At 40.3% G+C, this 26,936-nt stretch overlaps 3 protein-coding genes across 9 annotated transcripts in view; 1 reads left to right on the top strand and 2 right to left on the bottom strand.

Annotated features, from left to right (window-relative positions):
• Positions 1-789: 789 nt before the first annotated feature.
• Positions 790-12,195, bottom strand: ewsr1b (EWS RNA-binding protein 1b). Its single transcript, XM_046841691.1, is given in 17 exon segments — positions 790-1,131; positions 1,458-1,674; positions 2,016-2,101; positions 2,271-2,343; positions 2,346-2,402; positions 3,335-3,451; positions 3,544-3,673; positions 3,849-3,964; positions 4,095-4,118; positions 4,435-4,472; positions 9,382-9,538; positions 9,618-9,832; positions 9,925-10,129; positions 10,469-10,604; positions 10,707-10,758; positions 10,899-10,935; positions 12,058-12,195. Coding segments are annotated over 17 exon segments (1,713 nt in total). The 5' UTR covers positions 12,074-12,195; the 3' UTR covers positions 790-1,094.
• Positions 12,196-12,273: 78 nt separating this feature from the next.
• On the top strand, positions 12,274-15,697 carry rhbdd3 (rhomboid domain containing 3). Of its 5 annotated transcripts, none has more exons than XM_046841132.1 (6): positions 12,274-12,352; positions 12,654-13,254; positions 13,333-13,716; positions 14,530-14,653; positions 14,979-15,176; positions 15,291-15,697. In XM_046841132.1, the coding sequence occupies exons 2-6, from the start codon at positions 13,107-13,109 to the stop codon at positions 15,448-15,450; spliced, it is 1,014 nt and encodes a 337-aa protein (XP_046697088.1). In that variant the 5' UTR covers positions 12,274-12,352; positions 12,654-13,106; the 3' UTR covers positions 15,451-15,697. The 5 variants fall into 5 exon arrangements, with proteins under 5 accessions (XP_046697088.1, XP_046697091.1, XP_046697090.1 ...); XM_046841135.1 differs by lacking the exon at positions 12,274-12,352 and having other exon boundaries at positions 12,363-12,835; positions 13,093-13,254; XM_046841134.1 differs by lacking the exon at positions 12,274-12,352 and having other exon boundaries at positions 12,363-12,816; positions 13,012-13,254.
• Positions 15,698-18,458: 2,761 nt separating this feature from the next.
• emid1 (EMI domain containing 1) overlaps positions 18,459-26,936 on the bottom strand; it is a 55,668-nt gene continuing 47,190 nt past the window's right edge. Inside the window, exons 15-17 of one of the 3 annotated variants that reach the window (XR_006924702.1) lie at positions 23,034-23,118; positions 22,765-22,855; positions 20,751-20,800 (exon numbers count right to left, since the gene is read on the bottom strand). Coding sequence is in view for 2 of the 3 variants with exons in the window: in XM_046841708.1 (XP_046697664.1) it covers positions 20,661-20,800; positions 22,765-22,855 (231 nt within the window). In the remaining variant the exon portion in view is untranslated. Of the gene's footprint in view, positions 20,801-22,764; positions 22,856-23,033; positions 23,119-26,936 lie in introns of all 3 variants that reach the window. The other 2 variants (XM_046841708.1, XM_046841709.1) reach the window with 2 other exon arrangements.

Consider the following 26,936-nt stretch of genomic DNA (forward strand, 5'->3'; position numbering starts at 1 on the left):
TTTATAGAAAAGAAAAACAGCATTTCATCTGTGTGTGTGTGTGTGTGTGTGTGTGTGTGTGTGTGTGTGTGTGTGTGTGTGTGAGTGAGAATCTGTTCACCTGCACAGGATCCCCCGAGTGTGAGTGGAGGTAAAGGTACAGAGAAGAGAGGAAGAAAGGAGAGCAAAGGGCAAAACAGAGAAAAGGAAGACAAAGGATAGATGGAATAAAACAGGATGACAGAACAGGAGAGAAATTGAAAGATGAGGGAAGAAGCGGAAAAAAAAAAAAAGACAGGATAGAGAAATACAGGGAGAGAGAAGGGGCAAAGAGGGGAATATGAGAGGAAAGAAGGGCAAGTGGAAAGGAAAGGAGAGACCCAAAGGGGACATGAGAGGAGGACAGAAAGAACAAGAGAAACAAGAAGGAAGAAGAAAGGGAGAGAGACAGACCCAGGCTAGAGAGAGAAGGTTGGTTTATCGCTGCTGTAAGCGACAGAACGAAACCCCTTGATATTGATAACATTTAGAGTAGCTATAAATGGATAAAAATGAAGGATTATGTAGACGCGTTGTAAATACTGAACACAAAATCACTTAGTGGGACTGTATGCAGCGGAGCATTAGTGACATCTTGTGGTAGAGGTGTGAACTGCATATCAGCCCCAGGCATAGTTCCTCATGGTGTGTGTGTGTGTGTACACACGGTCACTCTGCAGACTACAAAACAAATCGCACACACCGACAGTAAAATGTTTTCAAAATGTTGTGGGCGGGGCAGCAGCTAGTGAAAATACCAAACACACAGGGTAAAAGTCAAATCCAATCTAAGTTTATTGAAAAAAGAAATGACATGTGGGTTGTACAGGAACTGCATGGAGGAGAAACGCAAAGCAAAAACAAACTGAAGAAAAAAAAAAAAACTATGGAATTGAGGGCAACAATGAATCCACACAGGCAGACAGGTGTGTGTGTGTGTGTGTGTGTGTGTGTGTGTGTGTGTGTGTACACCCGTGTCAGTGATTGAATAATTTTAAATGAGTAACGGGTAGGAATTAAAAAGACCATTAAAAAAAAGGTTTTACATGAAAATCACTAGAGACGAGTGAAATCCTTCAGTATGGTCTGTCTCTGCGCTCCTGCCTCTGATCCCTGCAGAGAGAGAGAGAGAGAGTTGAGAGAGAGAGAGAGAGAGAGAGAGAGAGAGAGAGAGAGAGAGAGAGAGAGAGAGAGAGAGAGAGAGAGAGAGAGAGAGAGAGAGAGAGAGAGAGGAGGAAGGATAAATGAATAAACTAGCTTCTATAACAAGTGACTGAACAAATCAAACATGTTTCAGTAACTACTGTTCAAATGTAACTATAAATGGATAAAAAATAAAACACCTGGTGGACATGCTGTTATAGGAACATAATTAACTCTGAAACAGGAGAATGTGTTATTCATCTGTACACCTTATACATAAATAAATGTGTGTGTACCTCATATCCATCTTCCCTGGTCCCATCCCTCTCCTCGCCCCACGGTCCATTGGCGGTCCTCCACGACTTCCTCCCCGGAATCCTCCTCGGTCCATTCCCCCTCGGCCACCCCTGAAGCCCCCGGGTTCTCCTGCCCAACCTCCACGCATCCCCCCAGGGCCACCCCGCTCGATCCCTCTGCCCCCGCGGAACATCCCGCCTCTGCCACGGTCTCCACCTGCACCAACACAGAAGATCACGCATTCACAACTAAATAAAGCAACTATTTAGAGATATCAATAATATTGGCACCCCTGTTAAATAAGATCAAAGGCAACTATAAAAAAAAAATTTCAACACACTTTGATATAAAATAAAAGCACAATTAGCACACGTTTATTTGAAACTGCTTCCCTTTGCCAGGACACCAGCTCCAAGTCTAATCCTATAAACCTCACAAGATTGGAGAAGATATGGTAGGGGTTCTGTTCCTCAAGACACACTCTAGGTCCTTCAGACTACGAGACCCAATTCACAGTTGTGCAAGTAGTAGTAGTGTGTATGGTGTGTGTGTGTTACCTGTAGGAGGTGCCATGCCCTCAGGTCTTGGAGCTTTGCACTGGTTACACTCGGTCCTCCAGGCAAAGTTCTGGTTTCCACATGTGCTGCACAATCACACACACACACACACACACACACACACACACACACACACACACACACACACACACACACACACACACACACACACACACACACACACACGAGAGGTGGTGAATACATTACATACACTCTACATAACCCAAAGTGAGCCATGTGTGTGAGATAACTCACGGGTTAGGACACTCCCAGTCTCCAGCTCTCTTTGGGATGTTGTTAGCTCCTGGTGGTCCTCCCCAGGCCATGGCCCTCGAGGACCTCCACGGGGAGAAAATCCACCTCTGTCTCCACCCCGACCCATCATACCTGCACAAACACAGAGGATGACGGAGTGTGATTTATATCGACAAGTGGGTTGAATCGTACTCGCGATAAGGCTGAGACGATTCATTTCACTCCACACAGAGCATTGGGATCATTTAAATATTTAAATTTATATTTGCATTTTGATGTAATATGGCAATTAAATGCACAATGTATTTTTTTTTTTTACACAAATATTCTCGTATGCAATTTGTGCAGTTTTTCTTTAAAGGCACCAGTCGATCTGATCTACTGTATACCACAAACTGAAAAACATCCATATGGATTTTTACAGTTCCAGAAATCAGCAGGGAAAAACTGAAATCTGGTACTTAATCTAATTCATATGCATGCATACATATACATATCTACATAAAAATAAATATAGTATACAAGGGCTGTCAAAATTAATGAATTAACACAAATTTAAACAGCATTTATAAATGCAGCATGCACTTCTGTTTGACCATTTTTATTAATATAAATTAAATATATTAAATAATTAAAACCTTTATTAAAACATTTAGTCACAAAGTCCTTCTTTACTCATAAATAACATTTATCACTAAACATTTACTAAAGCGCCATGGTCTCATATCAAACACCAAAATCCGCCATGATGCTCACATCCGGCAATTAAACCCGTCCGTGTGGAAACATTTCAAAAGTTCTGTTTGGTGTCCTGACGTCATTTAAAACAATATTTTTTATAAATGTTTAAAAGTATTTATGGTGTAATGCTTTATGTTGAGTTTGGTTTCACTAATAATAAACATACATTTGCATAAAGCATCCATATTTGGCCATACCCATGTTGATTAGAGCATGGGCATCGATTGACAGATCTAATATATCCACCCACCCACCCACCCACACACCCACACACCCACACACACCCACACACACAAGAAGCAAAGCAATGACAGGAACTGTACCTCCACGATCCATCATGTTTGGTCCTCCTCTCATGGCCATCCCACCCCTCATGAGCCCTGGGACAGTTTTCCTTCGTGCCATTGACACGTTCAGTCTGCGCCCCTGGAACTCCTTACCTGAAGAAACGGGTATACAGACACCTCGTTGAGAATCAAAACCAGATGGTGATCCACCTCAAAAACCATAACGCAAGTTAAAAACACTGCACCGTTAAAATACTCCACGGCGGCTCGGGCGCACGGAGGCTCGTCGTAGGACAGAGTGGCGTCTCCTTTGGGTTTGCCGGAGTCTTTATCGGTGTAGATGTTGATGGCTGGCTGATTCAGACGCCGGTTTATCTGCAACACAACCACCCACAAATAAGAACTAAAGCCAGAACGTCAGGAGTGTTAATGAATGTATTAGAACCATTAGATAAATATTTAACATCAGATTACAGGTGAATATTTCTTAACTCTGCTATATGTAATGTATGATCTTTAGCACGCGTGTGCATGTGTTCAAAACCCTCACCCGGATGGTGCCACTATGTTTAAAGAAGTCGGCCATGTCGGTGAGTGTGACCTTCTCAGTCAACCCTGTGATGTAGATAGTGCTGTTCTCAGACTCATCCTGCTGTTCTGGATGTCCTGATACACACAAAAAGTACATCAATGGGGCATTAATCAATCAATGCAAATACAGAGTGTGTATACATCCATCTTTACATACCATTAATCTACTCTTATGTTTTAAATAAATAAAGAGTGTCAGACTCACCTTCCATACCTTCCCTCATGGGTCCTGGCATTCAGAGAATAAAAAAAAAGGAAAAAAGAAGCATTATGTACAACAGGAAGGTGAAAAACTGAACTCTGGCTGCATTATTTGGTAAAAGTTACTTGGCCGTGAAAGCGAGGAGGTTTAGGGTTTTTTTTTTTTCCTCAGAATACCACAATTATCAACTTAAACACATCCTGTTTCCAATAAACCATTTAAAACAAAAATAAACAAAAGAAGCAACCCCGATCTAAAACATTTCCAACACCAAAAATTGGCACGGCAACGAAAAAGGTTAAAGTATAAAATCTAGCCAGTGTAATACTCTGTAAGAACTTACCACCAGGCTTACTGAAGCCACCTCTGTCTCCAGCCATGCTACGAATGAAGAGGGGTGAAATTCCGTTTAGTCTCGAACCAAGGGGACTTCAACAGCGCATGGACATTACTCTCGCTCATAAAACCATTCCATCTTTGTATTAAATCCCCCATTCATGTAATATTGGGTTCGCTGATGCAAGAACAATTTATATAGATATAAAACCACACAATATAAACATCTAAACACACAAGTAAATAATTTATGGAGGAAAAAAACAAATTAAATTCATAAATAACTAAATCTTTATAATTATTCATAAAGTCACTCTTCAAACTGACATGTTACCCTTCCAATAGTTACTTAAAAGAACAGTTTACAATGCAGATTCTTCCCCAAAAACAAAAACAAGTACATGTTCCAAAAAAAAAAAAAACTTTTTAAATTCTTGATTTCAGCAAGTTCCCCTTCACCCCTGTCAGCTTGCTGGATTTGATACGGAAAGAAGGACCTAAAGTAATGACGTTCTGTTACCTGTAGCAATCAAATATGACAAAAAAAAACGTTAAAATGAAACCTGGGGGGAAACATTTTTTACAACCCGTGTGGGAAATACAGTGAAAAAGCCCAAAACACACACAATAAGTAAAACGACCAATTAAAGACTAATCAGGTAAATGACTGGTACAGGTGTGCGGTGTAGGCTTACCTTCTTCTACACATCTTATCATCACACCTGGATTCATAATAAAGAGATTACTAACTTGGAGACGTCTGGGTCCTCTTCATGATGTTTGGAACTTGGAAAGAGAAATGTCTCGATCTTGTACTTTATCGTTAATTATTTATATATATATAAAAAAATTGGCTTAAAAACCTAAACCCCGAAACATAACCCAAAACCCTCCAAAACAAAGAGTCTTGGGTAATACATTAAAAAAAAAAAAGAAATTTTTTTTTTTAAACAAAACCATAAGAGAAATTAACGTTCCTAGTATTAAAATTTTTTACCAAGAGAAATAAAATGTATTGAGCAAGTAAGGGGCACAAGCACAAGGGTGGTCAGGTCTTGTTTCATGTGGTCATCAAATAACTAATGGGGTCAGATTTCCTCAAAATGATAATGATAAACATGATACACTGCTGACCTAAAAAAAAACAACAACAAACCCCACCTAACCAGACGTCACCCCCGGGTGTGTATAGACCATAACCAGCATCATCTCCACCCCACACCATCATGTCCATCCAGCAACTTATTTGTCGATGAGGATTGTTACTGTTTATATCAGAACCTCTGGTGCAGACACTGGGTGTGTCACTGTTTACACAACTGTTCTGGATACTGTAAACTTCAGCACAGGAAAGATCACAGCCCAGATATAGTTTTATATAATTCAGCAATAATCTGCTGTAATCCCATCAAAAATACACCAGAAAAAAACCCCTCATCTATCAGGTTCACAGAGACATGACGTGATCAATTCACGTCTATACATGTACACTATCTGACCAAAACGTTTGAGGGACACCTGAGCATAAGATTAGCACAAGGGCGTTAGTAAAGTCAGGTACTGATGTAGGTGAGCAGGTGAGAAGGCCTGGTGTTTAGTAGGGTTGGAACTCTACAGCAGCAGATGTTTATGGAGCTGGCTTTGTGCACACGGGATCATCACGCTGGAACAGGTTCGGTCTCCTAATTCACGTGAAGGAACAATTTAATGATCCTGCATCCAAAGACGCCCTTTACAATTTGTGTAGACTTTGGTGAAGAATCACATTGACTCAAGCCAATCTTTTCCATGTAGTGAAGAAAACTTCCCAAATGTCTCGATCTTGTACTTTATCGTTAATTATTTATATATATATAAAAAATTGGCTTAAAAACCTAAACCCCGAAACATAACCCAAAACCCTCCAAAACAAAGAGTCTTGGGTAATACATTAAAAAAAAAAAGAAATTCCCCCCCCTTTTTTTTTTTAAACAAAAACCATAAGAGAAATTAACGTTCCTAGTATTAAAATTTTTTTACCAAGAGAAATAAAATGTATTGAGCAAGTAAGGGGCACAAGCACAAGGGTGGTCAGGTCTTGTTTCATGTGGTCATCAAATAACTAATGGGGTCAGATTTCCTCAAAATGATAATGAAACATGATACACTGCTGACCTAAAAAAAACAACAACAACAAACCCCACCTAACCAGACGTCACCCCCGGGTGTGTATAGACCATAACCAGCATCATCTCCACCCCACACCATCATGTCCATCCAGCAACTTATTTGTCGATGAGGATTGTTACTGTTTATATCAGAACCTCTGGTGCATCAAACACTGGGTGTGTCACTGTTTACACAACTGTTCTGGATACTGTAAACTTCAGCACAGGAAAGATCACGGCCCAGATATAGTTTTATATAATTCAGCAATAATCTGCTGTAATCCCATCAAAAATACACCAGAAAAAAACCCCTCATCTATCAGGTTCACAGAGACATGACGTGATCAATTCACGTCTATACATGTACACTATCTGACCAAAACGTTTGAGGGACACCTGAGCATAAGATTAGCACAAGGGCGTTAGTAAAGTCAGGTACTGATGTAGGTGAGCAGGTGAGAAGGCCTGGTGTTTAGTAGGGTTGGAACTCTACAGCAGCAGATGTTTATGGAGCTGGCTTTGTGCACACGGGGATCATCACGCTGGAACAGGTTCGGGTCTCCTAATTCACGTGAAGGAACAATTTAATGATCCTGCATCCAAAGACGTCCTTTACAATTTGTGTAGACTTTGGTGAAGAATCACATTGACTCAAGCCAATCTTTTCCATGTAGTGAAGAAAACTTCCCAAATGTCTTGGAGATTGGATTAAGTGATTTAAAATAAATTAATAAATAATAAAAAAAAAAAAAACACTTGAGGCCCAAACTAACACGTTGACCAAACTTTAAAGCTACACGGGTCTGTATTGAACCCCCTGGACCACAGATGATTTTCAGATGTTTTGGTGAAGCTGATCAAGTATGATATGCCCTAAATAAGTTAATTTGTTGTAACAGCCCAAAGGAATCCAGATATTACACACACCGGCTTAATTTAAGGTTCATCAAACTCTTAATTTGACCATGTTTATAATGCTCTTTTTCATCAGAACCTGTAAATGAGCAAGCCAGAAGAACCCACGACTCAGTCCATGTTGTTTAAGACACATGCAAAACCATTTGTACCAGATCCTTTTCCACTTAATGCTGGTCAAAAGGTGTGGAAACAGACTTTGATAGACACCTTTGTGTCCTGTTCATTTCTATGCAACAAACCAGCGAATAAAGTTCTGTTTAGTCCAAATGTGAGAAGTGTGTCTCCAACAGAACTTGTGCAAGACAGAGAACAGGAGAGCTCAGACTCCTTCACCCCCCACAGTCACACGTGGAGGTGCAAGTTTACCCCGTTAGCCTTCACCCCTGCATTTAGAACTCACTGCAGAAAGACTTTAACTTTAAATGTTAACAGTTGATCTTGCTCAAGAATATAAGTTATAGATGAAGTGGATATACATTTCCCCACACAGAACATTTTATTATTTCATATATAAATAATGAAATCAGTCCTGAAGAAATCCAGAGAAGTACTGGTTTGAAAGACACGTGTCTTATTCACAAATAAGATTCACCCACGTGGGGAATAAAAACCTCCCAGAACTCATTGTCTACATTTTTCATCAATTATGGTTCCATAATTCCACTGGATGGAAATAAAAGGATTGAAGTGATATGTGGTGCACAACAAACATTTTTTAGTTTGTGGTTTCATTTGTTTTGGAACACTATATTCTACCAGCCACCTTTTTTTTTTTTTTTTTTTTTTACACGAAAGTTATTTAGAAACATACCCACAAACACCAGCTGAAGTGCTGTGATGTAAACAAAGGAATAAATTACAACCCTTATTTGTTTGGAGTAAAAATGCTTTACGGCATGTTGTTCAGTGGAGCCACATCTTTCCTAATAAACCAGGATTAACAGCAGTGGATGCGTTTGTGACTCGTTATTACAATAATAATGTAAGTAGTGCTTTTTTTTGTGCATGTTGTTATTCAGCAAACACATTTGTTGTACGTTTTTCATTGAAAAACAGATCTGAAATCACTGCTTGAGGCTGAGAGCTTTAGAATGATGTGTCATGGTTACTCTTCTCCCTTTTTATTTAATCTATTAAACATTAACCCATTGTTCTCAGGTGTTATAGACCACTAGAGGCTAAGAGGTGTTAATGGTTTGGGGTTGTTTTGGAGCAAGTAAGGTTTCGGAAAGTAAAAGGAATTCACCGTACAACAAGACGATGAGACGAAGTGACGAATACGTCAGAGTTCTGCAAGTGTTATTGAGAGAGCAGACAGACGTCTGGAGTGATATCTATCATGAACCAACCTGCCCAGACACCACTCTGGATCAAAAGAAAGAATGAAATGTCCAAAAAAATCTGAGTTTTACAAGAGACAAAGTATTTCAGCTGGAAGTTTAGAGAGGAAACGGTCCTGATGCCGAGTATGTGAAGCTGCTGTTCATGCTAAAGGATGTTTTCACAATGAAAATAAAGTGGAACATCTGGACATTTACAGACCCCCACTTTAAACCTTTAAATGCAGGGTTTGCTGTATAAACCCAAAAGGAACCTACATGCAACTCAAAAACCATAAAGGACTATACCTTATATTCTTCAGCACTAAGAATTAAAGTAACTAATGGGATTAAAAAAAAAACCCTCTGGTCAAACAAAGGTAGTAAATGACTGCATGCAGTGTAAAAAAAAAAAAAAAAAAAAAAAAAGTTGTGAATTTAGTCTAAACAATAAGTGTTTTGCGTGTTGGTACACCACCATGCGAGTTGAAGCATCATGGACCGGCCCTGGCAACCCTTCAGGAAGAAACATGAAAAGACAGGAGTTACCTAAACTGTGTCTGAACTTACCCCATGCCCCGACCCATGGGGCCGCGCCCCCGGGGTGCACCACGCATCCCCAGCCTATCGTAGCCGTCGCGACCAGGGCCGTCTCCAGGGTAACCTCCACGCTGCGACTGCTGAGAGCTCACGTAAGCCCCGCTCGCTCTGCCCTGACCGTAACCACCTGCACGAGGTAGAAGCAGATTATAATGGAGGCTTACAGAAATAAAAATTCTGGAGCTGATTGTAATTTGCTGCCTTACCATAGGGTCCGGACTGATCGTAGCCGCTCTGAGGAGCGCCTGGCTGGCTGTATGGGGGCTGAGCATATGAGCCGTTGGACGGAGGAGGGTAGGCCGTTGAGGGAGGTTGTTGGGGCGGGCCCTGAGTGTATGCGGACTGCTGCTGCCCCCCGTAGGCCTGTTGCTGGGCCTGGTAGGTGCCCTGGCTGTAGGCAGGCTGAGTGCTGGCACTGTAACTACAAGAACACACAAGATGGTTTACAGATATCAACTACAGATGCAGAACAGCGTCCGCGCAGCAACACAGAACCCCCACCACGCACGGTACCTCTGGGAAGCCGAGGCGGACTGCTGGCCGTATCCAGAATAAGGAGATTGCGCAGTGTATCCCGACTGCGTGCCGTATGACGCCTGAGTGGCAGGAGGAGCAGCGGCAGCAGCGGTGGTGGTCGTGCTGGCATAGCTGCTGGTCCCGTAGGCCTGTGCGGGCTGAGTGTAGCCCTGCGCTCCAGCCTGGGCTGTGCCATAAGCAGCTGGAAGCAAACAGAGAAACATAGCCAGTCATTTTATACATGACCTTTGTAGCATTTTTGAGCAGATTCATTCAGTCACAAGGTATAAGTAATACGTTTGGAGCTCTATAGCAGGAGATCTTCCACTCCAACCCCACCATGAAACGCGGATCTTAATGGAGCTGGCTTTGCACATAGGGGCACTGTCCCAACAATTTTGGCCATACAGAAAACAAAACCAGTCCTATTCCAGCTGGAGGTCTGGATCAACCAGATCACAGTGAAAATGTACACCAGTAATCTGATCTCGGTTATTTTTCTACAAACGTGTACACACGGGAAGCACTATTGTGAACAAACCTGGTGCGGTGGATTGTGCGTACGATGCCGCATACTGCTGTTGCGTGTATCCTCCGGCGGAGGAAGCCGATTGGCCGTAAGTGGAGTCTGTGGCCGCAGGCTGAGCGTATGAACTGTAGTCCTGTTGAGTGTAGCCCTGCTGATGAACACACACACACACACGATGTAGATCTTACATTATAATTACCTTCAAAACTACTCGCTGCCGATTATTTATTAGCGGTGATTGTGAGCGTACCTGTGCTGTCTGTCCGTATCCCTGAGCGGGCTGGGCTGCGTACGACCCGTACCTGTGGAGGGAGGGAACAATGTCGTTAAGCCTTGATGCGTCAGGTCTCCTTTTACACAGTCTGTAAACATTAAAACACTCAGGAATTGTATGATTTGCTGCTGAACTGCACATAAAGCGCGTGTGAATGTAAACACTTACGCTTGCTGGGCACCAGCCTGATTGTAGCCACTGTAATCTACAAAAGAATCAGAAGCAAAGAAATCAATAGACTGTACACATAAAATGAGATGTAAAAAAAAAAAAAAAAGCACAAATCATATGCTCAGGTGTCCATATAATGTCTGGAGGAATAATTAGATGTCTGTGCGTCGAATCCTATGTACAGATGTTGCTCCTTTAAAAGGAAGCAGGTTGTGTACAACAAAAGAAAACCAGATGAAGAAAAAAAAAACCATGCAAGAGAGACAGATGGCAAGAAAGAAGGCTGAGACCAATGAGAGGAAGAACAATGAGAAAGCACAAAAGAAATGAGAAAGTAAGAGAAAAAGGGGAGCATGGGGAAAAGTTATGAAGATGAGCGAGAAAAAAAGAAATACAAAAACAGCAGGAAGAGGAGTCACTGTTGTTCATTTCTTTTCCTCCCGTTACTATCATTTATTTTTTAATACCCTTTATTTTGGAATTACAGAATCGATCTGCATTTAGATATTAATAAACCTTTACAGTGGACACGCCGTTTAGCTAATAATGAAAAATATCAGGTGGTTATGCTGCATGTGGCCGTGAGGGGGCGCACAAGCTTTGCACCCGGCCATATTGCCGGGTTTTATAAGAGCTTACGCGTTTAACTGCTAAACAACGACGACGCCAAACAAAAAAACATCTGAAGTTAGAAAACAGATAAAAGTCGACATAAAAAAATGTATATATATTCTATGTATTTAATACAAATATATTATTGAATTCTTTGTTAGCAAAAATACCGTTTATAGAAACTAGCCGACTATCTAACTACAGCTAATCTCCCGTTTTGTGTTTTTACCTATTAAATATTAAATATATACATTTGTAGGCATGTATAAGATAATTTGTTGTCGAAATATCTAATGAACAGAATATAAAATAGATATTTTAACGAAAAACCGGATGCTAACCGGCCTGCTAACAGGCTAACTTCAGCAGCGTGTCGGACCGAACAAAACAATTCGCGCCTTTTTTGTTTTTTTTCAACCAACAAACACAAATTAGTTTTTTATAAGCGTCTTAATTGCGCATTAAACATAAAAAACACAACTTTAAATGATTTCTGCGGCTAAAAATGTAATTATATTAGCAAACAGTCAGAAACCGCACTTACTTGTAACCGACGCCATTTTCGCTGCTACCCGAGGAAACCCAGCTCCGCGCGTGCGCAGTTCAAATGAGTCCGCTCAAAGGGATGGTCGAAATGCGCATGCGCGGTTCAAATTAACCCTTTTGAGCAGGGAAATGGTCGAAAAGGCGCATGCGCGGTTCAAATGCGTTCACGTAAGCAAGCGCGGCTGGTCGAAACGCGCATGCGCGGTTCAAACGGTCCCGCTCATGCGTCTGGAGTCGAAACGCGCATGCGCGGAGGTTAAAATGCCGGATGTACCAGTGTTTACTACGTGAGGGTGGGTGGAAGGTTGGAAGAAACGAATAAACACGTCTCTCTCTCTCTCTCATACTCATTTATACTTATTAATCAGGATATATTTGTTTAATTTGTATTATAAAACGAAAAGCCGCATGTGTACTGTATATACCTTTAGATGAATGTTCTAAAAAAATTAAGACATAATGAAGGAATGTAAGAACAGCAGGAGTTTTTTGGTGCATAAGGTTTAAAAATGTGCTCGTAAATATGTTATTAAAAGATATTACCGTATATGGAGCTTATATCTATTATCATCTCGTTTCTATTCATGTGTGCAGGTGATGATGATGATGATGATGATGGAAACCTGGACTTGGAGTACACAGAGGTGACAATTGAATTGAATAGAAGTGTTAGGAAGGTTTCCTATCCGGCTGGAAGGACCATATGAGGGAGTTTTACTCTCTGGTGTGTGCTGACCAGGAGATTGCACTTGCCCCAGTGAGTCAGTAAAAACACGGTACAGGATTCAGAACACACAAACTTTACTGGGTTTAGAATTGATCGTGTGTGAACATTGTTGTCGGTGGTGCTGAAAGGCTCAGTGTTCTGGCCTTTTATACTCTTGATGGAGAAGGTGCACTGTGATGTCATAAGTAACTTATCATGATTGGTAAACTGTATGTCTGCCTCTAGTGGTGAAGCGTGGAAATACAACTGATTGGGAATACTTTCTTACAAGAATTGAATAGAAATGTTTCACTAATGATCCACCAGGCTGCTGTGTTACCATGTGGCCCTTGTTGTGGTTGGGATCCAGTAGATCAGGTGTGTGTAGTGGCACAATCCTGATCCTGGTCCTGATCTTATTCACCTGGCTTTGTGGAATCCACGCCAGTCTGAGTCTAGGGCCGGGAGGTGTCTTCCCAGGTGTCTATGGTACGTTGTGTCTCCTGAACCTTCGACCAGATGACAAGTGTTAATTGCTTAATGGAAGATGATTTATTTGCTTTACAGATTTGATCTTCTACGCTGTGAGCCATGAGGAGTTTTTGTCTTTGGTCCACGACGTCGTGCTCTTGCTGTATCTCGGACCTCGGCAGGAGAGGAAATGGGGCACGCTGGTCTTTCTGGTGCTGTCGGTTGTTTCGTCGGTGCTCCTGCCCCCTATTTATGCCCTGTTCCTGTTCGTGACGGGGGATGAAGCCAGTCGGATATGTGGGTACTCGGGCACCCAGTTGGCCCTGCTTGCGGCTCAGTGTCGACAGAGCAAACGGAGACGAACTCTGCGCTGTCTGCCTCCCTGGTCCCTGCCTTGGCTCGTCCTGCTGGTCGATTTGTTCCTTCTTCCGAGCGCTCCAGGGCTTCTCCACTTCTACGCCATATGCCTGGGGCTTAACTGTATCTTTTACCCTGGCTTCTGTCCAGTAATATACAATAATCATATATCTATATATCTATATATCTATCTCCTTCATCTCCTCCATGTGTTATTTTGCAGCCCCATACTACTATCATTCAAAACTTCTCATGAATCTACACTCAGCTCCTCATAACAGCAAAGTGAAAGCAGAATTCTAGAAATTTCTGGACATAAAATAAATAAATAAACTGAAATACCACAGGTCCATAAGTATTCAGACCCTTTGCAAAAACACTTCTCTTGATCGTTCCTGAGATGTTTCTACACCTACCTGGAAAAGTTGATTGATTGGACATGAGACACACACCTCTCTATTGAGGCCTCGCAGCTGAGCTAAAAACCAAACAAGAGCCTGAGTAAGACACGTGACCAAGAACCCGATGGTCACTCTGACTGAGTTCTAAAGATCCTGTGTGGAGATGGACAAAGTTCCAGAAGGAACTGGATTAATGTCAGAGCCCTGAAAGTCTCTGTCCAGCGACGCTCCTCATCCAACCTGCCCCAGCTTACAAGGATTTGCCCTGAACAATGGCAGAAAATCCTCCGGTGTGTAAAACGCTTGATGCATCAAACCCCAAAAAGACTGGAGGGTGGAACTGCTGATAAAGGAGCTTCAGCTAAATCACAACTTTACAGACATTTCTAGAATTCTGTTGTCACTGTTATTACGGGGCACTGAGTGTAGATTAAAAAGGAAATCAATTTGAACGATTGTAGTATGAGACCGCAGCATAACCAGGGGGTCTGAATGCACTGTTCATCCCGATATCTGTCCTGAACACATTTTCCAGACAGCAGCGAGTTAACTGAGCTCCTGCAGCGGCTCGAGGGTCTGGGAGTGTGTTCCTGCCTGCCAACGTGGCTTTACATTTCCAATAAATATCAACTACCAACCTACATCAGCTCCACACAGAGGTTCTTACACGATCATACACAGGGTTTCTGTGGGGTCTTCAAAAGTCTAAAAACTGAATTTAGTGCTCAGTTGAGTTCAGTCGCTAAAAACGAAATGTGTTTTTGATGTGCTGAACTCGGTCTTACATTTCATTCTTAATGATCATCAAAAGGTCTTAGAAAGTTTTCATTTGAAACCTGCAGGAACTCTGTTTATAAGAAATCTTCCCCTGGCAATCCAAACTTCTGTGAAACACAGCTGCCATTAATATAGTGATGTCTCGATTTTTTTCTCCTGAACGTTCCCTCACGCCGAGTCTCATACGGGACGCGTCCCTTCTACCAGCAGGTCCCAGCTGGAGGATCACACACACCCCCAAACGTGGGCACACGCCACGCCCGAGTGGCACGGAGAAGCGTCGGACGAGCGGATGTTAGACGAGGAGTTGCTGAGAGTGGGCATCCTGGCGTCGCTGCAGGACGCTCCTGAGGACACGCGGGTGGAGAAAGTGGAAGTCCAGAAGTCCTCCGTTTCTTCTCTGAGGTGTGTGATGTGTGTGTGCTCCAGCTCTCGCACTCGTTCTGTTTCTGAGTAAATGATTTCTTCCTTTATTATTATCATTATTATTACTCTGATGATGATGATGATAATGATTAGGCTCCAGCAGCTGGAGAAGATGGGTTTCCCCATGGAGAAAGCCGTGGTGGCTCTGGCTGCGACCCCTCACCTGGATGGAGCCATTTCTCTCCTGATCGATGACCAGGTCGGCGAGAACACGGTGGTCGTCTCGAAAGGAAGGAAATCAGCAAACGTGTGACTCGGGGACGCTCAGGGACAATGTGGACACCATCCCATAATACTCACATGAACCAAGTCTCGACTCTTATTCGTATTTATGTTTCTGCTCTTTCTGTCCGGAGCTGTGTGTGTGTGTGTGTGTGTGTGTGTGTGTGTGTGTGTGTGTGTGTGTGTGGAAGAAGTAAGAAATCCCCCCATTCTTCCAGCCATACACTCAGCAAAGTGATCAAAATGTTATTAAAATAAAAATTAGATATGAAAAATTAGATGCAGTTTCCATGTTGTTTTTTTTTATCATAGCAAATAAACAAATAAGTAAATGAATGGAAATAAACCTTAGATAAAAAAATATATAATTTCTTTAAAACCTATTAATTAACTTATTTATTTATTCCATATAAATGTACAGTATAAATACACTGAAAGATATTTCACAGATTAATAACACTTTATGCAAATTAATTTTAACAGCACTAATTTTATTAATGCACAATTAATACAGCACGCATTTCAGTTTTTATTAATTAATTATATAAATATAAAAAAGGCAAATTTTAAATCTTAAACTCAACACATTTATTCACGATGTCCTTCTTTAAATCATCAACATAAACCTCCCTCAACAGAGAAATTATTATTAATCACTCACATTTGTTCTACTGAAGCGCCGAGTCTCAAATCAAACACTGAAATCCGCCATGATGCACAGATCCGGCAATTAAAACCGTCCGTGTGGAAACATAGCAAAAGTTATTTTTGGTTTTTGGATGATTTACGTGATTTAACACCAGAATTAAATTAAAACATTTCGAAGAATAGTTTGTGTTCATGCTCTATTTTGAGTTTGGCTTCACTAATAATACATTCTTTTTAATTTATTATTTTTATTAAAAAAAAAGAAAATTACAGTATTGATAAATGATAAGTGATGGAAAAAAAGGTCAGGTTTGATTCATCTTTAAATTGTTATCTCTACAAAAACTGCAAACACACACACACACACACACACACACACACACACACACACACACACAGTTACAGCACTCACCACAATTATTGGCACCCCTGGTTAAGATAAGTGGTATTAGGCTTTTTAAAAAACGTTTTATTGCAGGAGCATAATCTCACACTGAAAATTGTAGAAAATTCTAATCTTTAACTATAGTGAAATCCATGACTAAAAAATAATCCCACAACATAAATGTAATTGAAGGATTGTTGTTTTTACTGTAGTTTTTAAAGTTGATCAGAGTATCTAGAAACTTTTAATGTCTAATTTACGACTTCCTGTTTCTCTGTGGAATAAATATGACGTGACACAGAGGCCTGTTTCTCTTATCCACTCTTCAACATGGGAAAGAAAAGAGAACACACCATTCATGTAAGGCAGATGTGTGTTGACCTTCATAAGTCAGGCAACAGCTACAAGAAAATAGCCACTCGCCTGATGGTTGTTATGAAGACTTTGTGACCTGAAGATGCCACTCTTTGGTGCAGTTCTCCAACAATGAGCTGTGGAGATTTTTGAACTTCTCTCACCATCCTCACTGTGGGTCTGGTCCTCGCCCACCCTTGTCCTTCACTGTTCCAAACCCACAGTTAGGATGGTGAGAGAAGTTCAAAAATCTCCGCAAAGAGTGGCATCTTCAGGTCACAAAGTCTTCATAACAACCACCAGACACTATCTCCAGCACCACCACACTGAGCACTGGAGCCCCTCAAGGCTGTGTGCTCAGTCCACTGCTGTTCACTCTGCTGACTCACGACTGTGCACCAACGCACAGCTCGAATCATATCATCAAGTTCGCTGATGACACGACCGTGGTGGGTCTAATCAGCAGGAACGATGAGTCAGCATATAGAGAAGAGGTGCAACGGTTAACTGCCTGGTGTGGAGCAAACAACCTGTCTCTGAACGTGGACAAAACGAAAGAGATGGTTGTGGACTTCAGGAGAGCACAGAGCGACCAATCTCCACTGATTATCGATGGATCCTCTGTGGAGATCGTCAAGAGCACCAAATTCCTTGGTGTTCATCTGGCGGACAACCTCACCTGGTCACTTAACACCAGCTCCATCACCAAGAAAGCCCAGCAGCGTCTCTACTTCCTGAGAAGGCTGAGGAAAGCTTGCTGCTGTCTTTTTGCACTACATTGCTCTGTTCTGTTTATACTTTCTCCTGGGTATAGTTTTTACATTTCTCCTTACACAGTACTGTATATGTAAGTATACAGTAGGTTTACTGGTCGGCGCTATACTTGGTTTTTGTCTTTTGTCTTGTCTTGTGTTGTCTGTCTGCACTCTGTCTGTCTGTACTGTTCTTTTGTTTGCACTGTTTGCACCAGGCTGCACTCGATGCACTTTATGTTGTTTGTTGTTTAGTGTAGCACAGGGTTCCGGAGGAATGTTGTTTCGTTTTTACTGTGTACTGTGTACCACTGTGTATAGTAAAAATGACAATAAAAGCCACTTGACTTGACTTGACTTGATCTGTAATGCTGTGGGTCTGTTTCTCTTCCAAAGGCCCTGGGAACCTTGTTAGGGTGCAGGGCATCATGAACTCTTTAAAATACCAGAACAGTTTAAATTTAAACCTGATGGAGTCTGTCAGAAATCTGAAGATGGATCGTCATTGGGTCTTTCAGCAGGATAATAATCCAAAACATGTGGCAAAATCTACACAAAATGGTTCAACAGACACAAAATCCAGCTCCTCTCATGGCCATCTCAGGCCTCAGACCTCAACCTAATTGAAAAACTGTGGGGTGCCAATAATTGTGGCACATTATTTCATATAAAAACAATATTTTTTTTATGTGGGATTTTTTTCAACTGAATAATTGTCAAGTTTGGATTTTTCTTTTTTGTATTGTGGTTCTGTTAGATTGTATATTGTTAAAGAAATATAGATTTATTAGAAGCCTAAGAATACACACACAAACACACACACACACACACACACACACACACACACACACACACACACACACACACACACAGAGAGAGAGAGGACTAAGAAAGACAGGCGGTGACACGAAACACTTTATTAGTTTTAACACTTTAAACACAAGAAAAAATCCGAGCAAATTTTTTTTAAGCAGAAAAAAAATACTGAAGGAAAAAAAACATCAACATCAACTAATAATCAATAATTAAATAATGAACATTACGAGAGAAAACACAGACAACGAGTGTTGAAAGAAAAAGACGTCTGAAAGAAATAAAGCTGTGTAGAGAAAAAGTAAAAATTCAAGTCGACATAACTGCAAATTATCATCAATGTATTGAGCTTCAGTGAACAATAAAGACAGAAGATTAAAAAAAGGTTCTTCAGGGGTTCCTCTAGGCTTTGCTGGTTAATTAAAGCTCTTCAGGTACATAGGATTAATACAGATTCCTCTGAAGGACAGCTGAGGAAGCCTGGACAACCCTCTACAAAACCCTGGACATCATCATAAGGAACCCTGGAGAACCCTCTGAAGACCATGTGACATGACATGATCTTAATTATTCTGTATTTTATAGAAAAAGGGTTTAAATTACACAGAATTTCCTCCACACGTGAGTTGCAGTGAAACGTGACTGAAACCAAGGGCATGTTACACAATTCCAGACTTTTTTTTTGAAACAATTATTATAAACAAAAATTATTGAAACAAACAATTGTCAGATCGTATTTCAGAGTGTGTTTTACAAAAAACCATCATAATTAGGAAATTAATTTAGGGAAATTTATTGTATTTAATTTGAGGAGAAAAAAGTTAGGATGTAAAGAAAAGTATTATTCATTTTATTATTATTATTAGTTATAATGTCGTAATAATCAAGTCAAGCTTCTTGACTTGACTTGATAGTATATGGATCTAAATTTAAATGTTTAGAATTTTCCTCTGAAAGTGAAGCCATTAGCACATGTACATGAACAAACCTGCACCACGCTATGAGAAGGAAAATGTGGAAAAATAAAAATAAAATAAGTTTGACAGACAAATTAGTTTTTTGTATGAGTAGGTGCAATTTTCTTTTCTAGATTAAACTCTAAACCCCTGAAAGTTTCTTGATGAAATCCTGAAATCAGTTGGAACTGATGACTAAATAACTTGCTTTGGTGTGTAATTATAAAAAAAACACAAAAAAAGAAGCAATAATTAACCCTATATATATACACACACACACATACTCATCACATGAGCAGCAATCCACAGGGGGCCCAGCACCGACTTACAAAATCCTCACCTTTAAGGGGAATAATTGAGAAATTGTAAGCTGTTATGTTATGGTATTTGTTAAATTAGTGGCATAAGCAGGTAGCAGCCAGGATTTAGGAATTTCCTGCCAGATTTTTGGGAAATTTAAATAAAAAAAAAAAAAAAAAACAATAGTTTTCTATGACTTCGATTCCTAATACTAATTAATTATAATGAAGGAATTGTGAGGGTGAGGTTTGTATTTTAGATTATTTATAACATATACGGAAATAACAATAATAATAAAGTTATTGGGCTGAAATGTTGTAGCGTGCACTCGGTATTCATTCTACTTGTGTTTGAAATTTAAAGCTCTACGTTTTAGCAGTAAAAATGCAAATAAATAGGTACAGATACACAACGTCATGTCAAAATGTCAAGCTTCAGGTAAGTTGGGTTTCAACGTAAAGCCATTTGCGAGTTGTTCCGTTTCACTCCTTCTTCTCTAGAATTAAAAAAACAAAACAAATCTAACATGGTGCATTTAATGCTAGGGAGGATAACTACGTTTATTGCTTAAATAGTTGAAAAATGAATAGTGAATACGAGTTTTCCTACATAATGATACATTTCCCAGCTTCCCTAAGGGGTCTGGTAAAATATAGATTTATATATATTCAGCGAATAATAACCTGATGTCCTTCTCCATCCTGTGTACCAGCTTGTATCGTCCCCATTTATTGTCCCAAAAACCGTTACTCAAGCACCTTTAGAACGAGTGTACATTTCTGTTTTTATTCCTTGGTTTCATGTAAAAGGGAGACAGAAGTTAAAGACTGACTTTCAGTTGAGATGGTGAACTTCAGCAGCACCACTCAGTTCTTTTCCCTGAGGTGTTACCAGCCCCCGACCCACCCAACCCCACCTCTTCCTTATTCAATGTTGTGTTCCAGAAATATTGCGTGGACCTGTGCGTTTACGGTACGTGTTGTAGGGACTTGTGAGGGTTTGCCAGTCCAAGCTGGAAGGTGAGCTTGATCCTTTAGGACTTCGCTCGGGTTTTAGACTCGGGAAGAAGAAACGGAGATTTGACCCGGAACGGGAGGACGCCGGCACGCTTGTTGCGGAAGAAGTCTGTCGACTGGGTGCTGAACGGGCCGTCTCCGGATCCTCCATCAGGTTCTGCGTGAGAAATAAAGAAAGGGAACCAGTTAAGTTTAGCCTTCATTTGTGGAAAATGTCTGAACTGGCATTCTAGCAAAAGACCTATATATCACCCTATCATTAATGCTATACAGTACAGGACATGAAGCATTGGAGAGTGATGCCTTCGTAAATATTCGTTCTCTTAAACGCAGTTCAGTTCTGACATGCATTCTAAGTTGACCTCCAAGCTTACTGAATTTGCCATCAGCACCTCTCTCTGTAATTGGACCTTGGTCTCCCATACTAACAAATCATTGTCTGTAAAGTTGTAAGACAATTACAGATCTTCCACATCTCGGAATACTGGTGTACCACAGGGCTGTGTGCTGAGCCCAATCCTCTTCACCCACTACCTGGCGGTACTTCATGGTAAAAGGTGCTTTATACTTAGTATAAGCACATAATTATTTCTTTGCTTATCAGAGCACAGGGTCAGCCACGTTACAGCGCCCCTGGAGCACTGAGGGTCAAGAGCCTTGCTCAGGGGCCCCAAGAGTGGCAGTTTGGCAATACCAGGGCTTAAATCCCTGACCTTCCGATCAGTAACTCACAGCCTCAGGTGTTAAGTGCCCAGAAAAAAATCTTCAAACACTTTTACTTCCTAAGAAATCTAAGACAAGTTCAGCTGTCCACCAGGTTCTACTGAACCTTTAGTGCTACACAATAAGAAGCATCTCCAGAGATCAGTAAAGACTTCCCAATACATCACTGGGTCCAGCTACTTTTCATCACTGATTCTCACTCCTCTACTGTTCTGTTCACTTCTCTACCATGCAGCAAACACTACAGGTGTCTTCACTCTCACATTAGTACTTCTGTTATACAACCTTGTGTCGAATCAGGATATAGGATTCAGAATTAGGATCTGAGTCTGTGCTCATACTTCTTTCTGCTGGTGGTGGATGGATCTGAGCAGAGCCACTGCGATCTGGAATTCGAGAAATCCGACAAGTCGCTGTCCAGTTACCTGTCGTCTGCACTGCATAGTGAAGTCTTAATCTTCTAAGCTTAGGTAGATACTGCTGCCCAAATCCCCCAGACCTGCACCTTTTTATATTTCACATAACCTACACTCCATGCTTCAAGCCAGGGGCCACAAACATTTTTCTGTGAGGGCCACATAATTTTTCCGTTCTTTAATGGGTTTCGGTCTGGAACAGAAAACAACATGGGCCTGATTGACAACCAGGATTATTATGTAGATTTTATGATGATTTTTAATGTATTTATTTTGCTTCCTAATGCTGGATTGGTTTATTTTGTTCTGCATTGTACAGACAAATGAGCATCACTTTTCAAGAGATGTATCACCCATTAAAAAAGCATCATTGCCATCATAATTACATTCTTTCATATTCATTGCTACTGAAATCAAAACATTTACTTATTTACGCATGTGATTTGTGGGCAAATGAACAAATAATTAGGCTACGTTAATAATTAGTGGTCAAACGATTTTACCGATACTGATGGCTGGCTTGGATCGTACTTAAATATTCGCCAATAAGCGATTAATTAAACTGCTATTTTTTAAAATAGATTCTGGGTAAAAAATATAGAAAAATCAAACACAACACACATGCAAAATAGGTCTAAACTTTATGACAAAAATTAAAAACAGTACTAATTAATGAAACTGTGCTAAAGGAAATAAATCTGAATATATTTTTTAATAAATATAAAATTTTATAAATTATAAATAATAAATAGAGCGCTCTCCGTGCAGCTCACAGTATCACGTGTAAAAACAAAAAGCACTATTAAAAAGCATTATTATCAAATTTCCTTAGCATTGTTCAGAAGTCCGAATGTGGGGGCCGTAATTTTGGGGACCCCTGCCTTAAAGACTATAAGATATATGTATAAAGACTTATAATCGCTTGTTCTTGAATTCTTTACCAGTCCAACAGAGGGAAGCGTGTCACGGGTTGCACGATTACCTGGCCAGACGATCGCCTCCAGCAGCTGCACCCTGCGAGCCAGCAGCTCCAAGTCAGCTTGCAAGTCTTGAAACATCTTCAAACTAACGTCCTACCAAAGATCAAGAGCAGTGAGGTTCCTGCATCAGGTTACCAGGGTGCTGCTTGGGGACGGGGCTCTGTCTCGCACTCTCTCTCCCCCGAGTGCCTGTCTGTCCACCTCATTTCCCACCACCCATGACCTGATCTGATCCCCCCCGGACCTCTGACCTTTCGCCCTGCCTACTCACCGTGAATACCGATCATAGTCTCGAGGATTAAAACCCTCTCGGCTAAGATCTTCAGGGCCTCACGGATTTGGTGTATGCCATCCCCCTGCGGAGACAGATGCAGCCGTCAAGTTACGGGAGCGAAGGCCAGACCAAGCGCTTGCCACGATGCAAAGTTGTTTAGTTCTCCAATATTAGAACTCGAAAGGGTTAAACATACGATTCAAGTCATTACAAAATCAACACAGAACATTAGAGCATGTCATTTCCTGTTTTATATCAGTTTGCTCCTCTTTAGGTCATGCTGTAGGATAAAAACAAACACACAAACATGCTAAGAACAGACACAGGCACTGTTTTAGTCTGGATCATGCAATAAACACATATACAGAGTAAAATACAAACTTCATCACCAAACAAGACAGGTGTTATAGTTTAAATGCTTCAAATCCTTTCTGTTCACATTTTTCTGGCCCTGAAATGAAACTTTAACGCTCCTGCATCCAAAGACGTCCTACACAATTGTGGAAGAACCACAACCTGTGTGGAAAAATCCGGTGTCCCAATACTTATGACAGTAGAAGTGTAAATACATGAAAATATTATTATATCAAAAACACCACCTTTAAACACCTTCTTATTTTCTCACATTCTCCCAGTTATATTTATTAGATTAGATTACTTTCTCTAGATTAGATTCTCTACTGTAGCGCTCACATTGTATGTTGTGTTAAATTTCCATCCTGAGATTAGACTAGATTTCTCTCAGTAGGTTGAATTAAGGCAAGATCAGACTTCACTTACAAAGTTAGACTAGATTAGATTACACTAGACTTGATTTTATTTTGTAGATTAGATTAAATTTCAATTAATAGGTGTTCTTAGATACAACTTTACAGGTTAGATTGGATTTATAGACCACATTTCACTGGTTAGATTAGATTGTACTCTCCATGTTATATTTCACAGGTTATATTTTATTTAAGATATTAGATACTTTATAACATAAAATTTCACTTCATATGTGCAATTAGATTTCACTTTCTAAATGACATTAGATTAGACTCACTACTACATTTCATACCATATAACACATTCAATTTCACGTTAAAGATTAGACTCAATTTCTCCCAATATGCTGCATTTCACATGCAATATTTGATTAGACATCATAGGTGCTATAAGATTTTATTCTCTAGTTTAGATTAGACTCAGTACTCTACTTTTCACATTATATATTCCTTACAATTTTTCTCAAGAGATTAGATTTGATTAGATCTAAATAGGTTGCGTTTCACATTATATAAAATGAAATATTGTAGGTCAAGATTAGACTTTACTTCCAAGGTTAGATTAGATTTCACTAGACTTGTTTCTGGTCTGTAAAGTAGAATTAATTTCACTCAATTAGTGATCATAGATGTTACATTATAGATTACACTGATATTTGAGACCCCATTACACTGGCTAGATTAGACTTTTTTATTCTCCCTCTATGAGTGAACATGTTTGTGTAATCTCCGGAGCGCTCCTTGAACCTTCATCTGTGATCTTTGTGGTTGCGATGATGGAATTGGACATGCTATTAAAGGAGTGTTGAAGCTGGTGGATCAGACACTGGGTGTAATTATCATTTTTTTTCATTAAAGCTACAGTTAAGCTTTTCATGGCTCTTGGAGGAAATCCGATACATGTCAAGGGATCTATTTCGCAGGACGTGGGGGTACCATCATCGAGGAGGTTACTGATGACTCGCTCATGAACTCAGAACAGGGTTATTTACAAATCAGTGCATGTGAAGGGGAAGGAGACGATCGGCCTGAGCCAAGCACAACAGTTCTGCTGTAATGAGAGGACGGCTTATCGTTCCTGCCTAGAGGTTACAAATCAGTATGAAAACAATAGAGTGATACACAGGGAATTGTGTGTGTGTGTAGGGGGAGGGGGGGGTGATGTAGAAGTCTCCTGAAGCTTAGATGGAGAAAGAGACGTTGCGCCGGTGTAATGAGCCAGTAAATCATCACTGTATTGTGATTAATGCCGTTTCTGTATATTTTGTACTACAGTATCACCAGGTGTCATGTTACCAGAACCAGGTCCAAAATAATGATCTCTGAGGCTTCAGGCTGCTAAAAAAAAAGGCAGCGGGAAATAAAGCAAGGCAGGTGTCGACTGTGACGGAGGACAGAAGTGATCTGGACAGACAGTTCATTTGTTTAAGCGGAAATCTTCTGTGGCTGTTAAAGTGGAGCTCAGGGATGAGAGCAGCAGGCAGACAGGAAGTTCACAAGCATCATGAGGTGAGGCCATGCAGAAGCAGTGCATTGTGGGAAACTCGAGAATAACTGTATCCACTTACACTCCTAAACACCCCCTCACACACACACACACACACACACACACACACACACACACACACCCAAACCCCAATACAGCAGCGAAGGTGATCCATTACACACCCCCAATTACTCACACACTAAAACACACGGAATACCGCTGACACACACACACACACACACACACACACACACACACACACACACACAAATTCACTCATCTGAATTAAAGGAACACTCCAGAATCTTCTCCAGGACTTCATCTCTCTCTTCTCTGTACTGTAGCCTGTACCTTTTTCCTCACATCATCAAGCTAGATTGGATTTCTCCCACTAGGTTAAATTCTGGTTCATAGCTCGGATCAGATTTCTCCCATTAGGTTAGATTTTGTTTGTTGGTTAGATTAGATTTCACCCGTCAGGTTGAACATCTAGCTGGAATGGTGAAGTGTATAGGTTAGATTAGATTTCAATCACAAGGTTACATTCCACTTGATACTTTAGATTAGATTTCACCCATTAGGTTAGATTTTGCTGGAAAAGTTAGATTAGATTTTACAAATTAGTTTAGATTCAGTGTGATATGTTCGATTAGATTTTACCCACTAGGTCAGATTCGACATGATAGAACAGATTACATTTAACTGATTTTACCCTTCAGGCTGCATTCCACTTGTTAGGTTAGATTAGATTTCACCCATCAGGTAAACATCTAGCCTGAATGGTGAAGTGTATTCCATTTGTTTAATTAGATTTCACCCATACGGTTACATTCCACTTGAATTAAGTTGAATTAAAATTCACCTACTAGGTTAAATTCTACTTGTTAGAGTAGATTAGATTTCACGCATTAAGTCAGAGTCAGGTGAGTTAGATTAGATTTTACATAGGAGTTTGATTCTAATTGCAAGGTTAGCCTAAATCTTACTTCATTAGGTTAGATTGGGTTTGATAGGTTGGATTAGATTTCAACCTTCAGGTTGGATTCCCCTTGTTGGTTAAATATGATTTTAGATGAGTTAGATTAGATTTTACCTATTAGATTCCACTTCCTAGGTTTGATTTCGCAAATTTGGTTACTTTCTACTTGCTAGGTTATATTAGATTTAATTTATTAGGTTAATTCCATTAGATTTATCCAATAGGTCAAATTACACTTCATAGATTAGATTAAATTTTACCAAGTTAGATTCCACTTCATGAATTAGATTTCGCTCATTGGGTTAAAATCTGACTGTTAGGTTGATTAGATATTAATTAAGATTTTACCACTCAAAACATTTGTTTAGATTTCACACATTAATTTTTATTCTACTCACTAAATCAGACTAGATCATGCCTATTAGGTTAGATTGCACTTAATAGGTTGGATTAGATTTCAGATGCTTTATTAGATTAGATGTCAATAAATAGGTAGATTAGACTAGATTATACTTGCTAGTTTTGATTTACTCCATAAATTAGATTACATCAGCTCTCTTCCTGGTTCAGATTTCACCCTCTGGGTTAGATTAGATTTCATGCTCTAGTTGACCTTTCACATGTTAGATTAGATTTATTCACATAAAGCCCTAAACATAATTTAATAC

The sequence above is a fragment of the Silurus meridionalis genome, chromosome 27 (assembly GCF_014805685.1).
Source record: "Silurus meridionalis isolate SWU-2019-XX chromosome 27, ASM1480568v1, whole genome shotgun sequence".
Classification (NCBI taxonomy): Eukaryota; Metazoa; Chordata; class Actinopteri; order Siluriformes; family Siluridae; genus Silurus; species Silurus meridionalis.